Source organism: Aplysia californica, unplaced genomic scaffold, assembly GCF_000002075.1.
Source record: "Aplysia californica isolate F4 #8 unplaced genomic scaffold, AplCal3.0 scaffold00438, whole genome shotgun sequence".
In the NCBI taxonomy this organism is placed as follows: Eukaryota; Metazoa; Mollusca; class Gastropoda; order Aplysiida; family Aplysiidae; genus Aplysia; species Aplysia californica.
The window spans coordinates 429017-433202 of NW_004797708.1; the positions used below are offsets into that span (position 1 = coordinate 429017).

The 4186-nt window shown below is 40.4% G+C and overlaps 1 protein-coding gene across 1 annotated transcript in view; it reads right to left on the minus strand.

The window, feature by feature from the left end:
• Positions 1-3873, minus strand: part of LOC101854594 — a gene marked incomplete in the record, with an annotated part of 46397 nt that extends 42524 nt beyond the window's left edge. Inside the window, 2 exon segments of the mRNA XM_035971447.1 lie at positions 224-277; positions 3771-3873. Coding sequence (XP_035827340.1) covers positions 224-277; positions 3771-3819 — 103 coding nt within the window.
• Positions 3874-4186: the final 313 nt, after the last annotated feature.

A 4186-nucleotide genomic window follows, 5' to 3' on the forward strand; every position in this document is an offset into this window, starting at 1 on the left:
TTGTTGTTGTTGTTGTTGTTGTTGTTGTTGTTGTTGTTGTTGTTGTTGTTGTTTTGTAGAGGTGGGATTGAGAGGTCGGAGCAACCCAAATAGTTACTTAAATTCTAAAGTAAGCCTACCACCAAACAGTTTTTAAGGAACCAACCTAAGACAATTAAAAGAAGCATTGAGTATTTGGTGCTTACTATGTCGAAAACGGTGAGGGTCGGGGGGCGACACTTACCAGAACATGTCGTTGCACAGGAAAACTGTTGATCATAATTGTATCTTGCTGGGACTGTGAATTAAAAGGAAATGTGGGGTTTTATTCAGACATTTACAGAGAGTCGTAAACACAAAAGATCTCAAAAGGAAGTTGTGTGTTCGTTTAATCCGCGGCTTGTACCCTTTTGGGTGTCGCGGAAAGTAAATGTGAGGCAGTGTGGTGAAATCAGGCGCTCGTCAAAATAATAAAATCGAAGAAACAGGCATTTTTCAGTCAGTTTGGCAATTTTTAAATTTTTATCGAATTTTCTTTTTTTTGGCTCAACACCTTTCATGCCAATTAAACAGCACATTTCTACGTGGATTTTTATTGAAAAACCGTTGATTAAAGGCAGAAGAAATGTAAATTTTCAGTTTCCACGAACTCTCAATCTAAAGAAGTAACTCAACTTTGGCGCCCATTTTCTCGCTAATTTACCTCTGAAACCAGATGACCCTCACCTCCTTCAATCACACATATCTCGACTTCTATTAAACATAGATGGATATTATTTTCATTATAAAAAACAAGGAAAATGGACAGGCCTTAAGATGATACCATCAACTTCGTATGCCCACAAATTGACGAGAGCCTGATTCCACCGCGTCCTAACACAAATGGTAAAACTGCATGTTCTTTGCAGACGTGCACTTTGTGCTAATTCCTGAACAATGCTCGATCATATTAAGTTATATCTTGCACTGATCATGTATACATTCATTTGCACATTTCTCATTTCTATTCTGTCTAAATGTCTGAAGGATTTCAACATGAATTCTTTGACATGGGAGAGTCTAGCTTTAGATAGGCCCACCGTGTGACAGGCCCAGTTAGAGAGCAGCTATCACATAGCGTAACAAATCATATTATTATTATGAGGCTTCAAAAATTAGAAAAGCTAAATCCAAGAGGGGAGTACGCAAGTTGCGTATTTCCACATTTGAAAAAGAAGCTTTTAAATCCTCAAATAAACCACTGGTCAAAGATCCAATCAATGAGTTGAGGAGGGGAGATCAATTCATAATCTTCCAACTTAGAACACAACATGTACCCCTCAACCAACATCTCAACCGAATAGGAGTAAAGCAGTCTGCTGCCTGCCCACTATGTGACTACCCCTCAGCGACAGCGGAACATCATCTGTTCTTGTGTAGAAAACTAACTGATTTAAGGGGATGTTTTCTTCCCGAGCTACCCCACACATCTAATTGCCTCTACTCCTCAAGACAACAATTAGAACAGACATGCAGCTATTACCGAATGGCATCATGCAGAAGAGTTAACGCTCAGATTTTACTGGATGGCTAACAACAACAACAACAACAACAAATCCTCAAATTGTAGCAAACTCTCCTCTGCCAGAATTGGTCTCATTGAACATACCAGAAGCCACAGGTCATTATAATCTTTATTTCTTTTATTTCGCTTAAAACTAGGAAATATTCTTCTTTGCAGATGCATTGGTCATTGTCTTATATTGACAGACGCAACTACTATTATTATTTATTGTCAGCAAAAAAACTGAAAACAATTGGTGCGAAACTCTTTCATTCTAGCAACAATGATGCAATAGATAAGATCTTTGCTGTTACTCTCTGAGTACGTCAGTTTGATTGCCATGAGGGGATGTTGGGCATGTAGTATCGAGTATCTCTGTCGGTCTCTTGGGATAGTGTATCCAACTTAGCCTTTGAAGGTTTTCAAAATATGAATCCCTTGACATAGGAGAACCTTACTCCAAACAGACCAAGTTGAATAGAAGCAAACACAGAGGGCAGCAAGTAATATATGGCTTTAAGAATAGAAAATGCTGAATCCAAGAGAGAAGCCCGCAGGCTGCGTACTTTCACAAGTAGAAATATAGCATTTGAATTTGAATGCTCAAATTGCGGTTTGGTTTTACTAATCAAGATCAAAACTGCAGTCCACCTGTTAAATTATCAAAATTGCGACCATAGGTGCGTGAAAACGTTTACAATTTCTTTAAATCAATAAACCAGTGTAACACCAGTTACATATTTCTCATCTAATAAATCCAGAGCCATGCCAATCACAAATGAACTTTCTTCTTCTTAGCTTTTTCCAGTGGTTGAAAGGTGCTTCTCTGACTGTCCTGCCATAAAACACCCCTCTTCTTTCCATTCTGCCTGTCGGAGTTTGTTTTGGTCCCAAGCTAGGCATCTATACCCCGTTCTCATCTTCTGATTGGGTAGATGTTTTACGGCACTATCGACACAATTTTGGTCATTTAAGCGCCTTTCTCATCTTCTACGAGTATTAGGTCCTATCCGTCCTCTAAACAACCACTGAACAAAAACCGCTGGTCAGCAAGTCCCATCAAGCCAATGTCATGGTTATCCCCATTTAAACTATGCCACCCGTCCCTACAACTACATCACACTTCTCTTGAGACATCAACACACCACGCTGTTGTTGACAGAGCAGCCCCCCACCCCCACCTCTCTCTCTCTCTCTCTCTCTCTCTCTCTCTCTCTCTCTCTCTCTCTCTCTCTCTCTCTCTCTCTCTTTCTCTCTCTCCTGTTAACTCTCTCCATATCGCAAGTAAACATGATACAATCAGTGTCAACGAAACAAAATGCCATAACGATAAGATACACGCAAAAAACTCAAATACTCTGGTGTTTGTTAATGCCTAAATACGCGCTGTTTGGGGCAAGAAAAATAACTTCGTTACTCATACAAATCTTTTCTCCCCCAACTCTGTTTTCTTTACTGAAATTTTTAAAAAGGAATACATCAACGTATTTATACTACTAACTATGAAGATGAGTGTTTTATGTTTGTATATTATTACTGTGATTGTTCGAAATGTTCAGCAACACTGCCTTTGGTCCTCTGCTGGTCGGACACTATGAATTGTCCGCACCGGCATTTGTGGTGGGTGTAGTGGTTCGGCGCTTCGATGTCGCACACAGAAAACCCGAGTTCGATTTCCCGTGCGGGAAGAATTGGTATTGAGTATATCCGTCTGTCTGCTGGGACTTTGATGCATCCTCCTCATCCCGGGCTGGCCCTTAAAGGCAGGGTCAAAGCCCGCCTCTGTGTCCATCCATAACGGCATTAAGCAAGACCCCAAAAACTACATTTTTAAAAAGCATACAACTTTCTACTACTTCCCAAAAGATTTGTTTAAGAAATAAACAACCAAAAAAAAAAAGAAAAAATATATAGATCATCATTGCCTTTTCCACTCTGGATCAGAATACAGGCCACAAACAAACACTTGGTGTTATAAATGGTCACTTTTAAGGAAAAGCAGGCTAACCCAGATTTCGCAAAAGTGGACATTACCCTACCTATAGTAGAAGTTTGGTTTCATTGGTGTGTATATTTGTTTGATTATAATAGAGAAAACTCTCCTTGTCTTTTAAAGAAACCGAACAAGGGTCCAAAAACTTTACCTTCGATTTTCTCAAAAAGCATTTTTCGGGATAGCCCCCTTGTGCTTAAAAGCGACCAAATAACAATTTGAGCATTAATTTCCTGAACAATTGCGGTCACTTACCCGCGGTAGCAGCGGCTACAAGCGCCAGTAAGACCACGTAGGTCGCCATGGCGTGTCTCGCTAGCTAAGTGGTCGGACAGTTCCTAACCCTCGCGTCGCCCGCAACCCACTTTTATACCGGCGGGGATCATCCAGTTGCTAGCCCGGTTCAAGGTAGCGGCCTTCTTATTGGTTAATTGCTGTAATTAGGTAAAACGTAGTATCTATCCACGTGCTCATGGTCAACCAGCTAGCTGGCTGACGAGCCAAGTTTTATTTTATTCTAGATAATATGCTTCTTCTGCTGACATCAGAACAAAATGATAACTACGATAAACGAAATATGATCGAACCCGAATCCACCAAACGCTTACTGCGCCCATATTTCATTTCACCGATAACAGGAATCAGCACAAATTGCTCCTGTTGGACTCGAA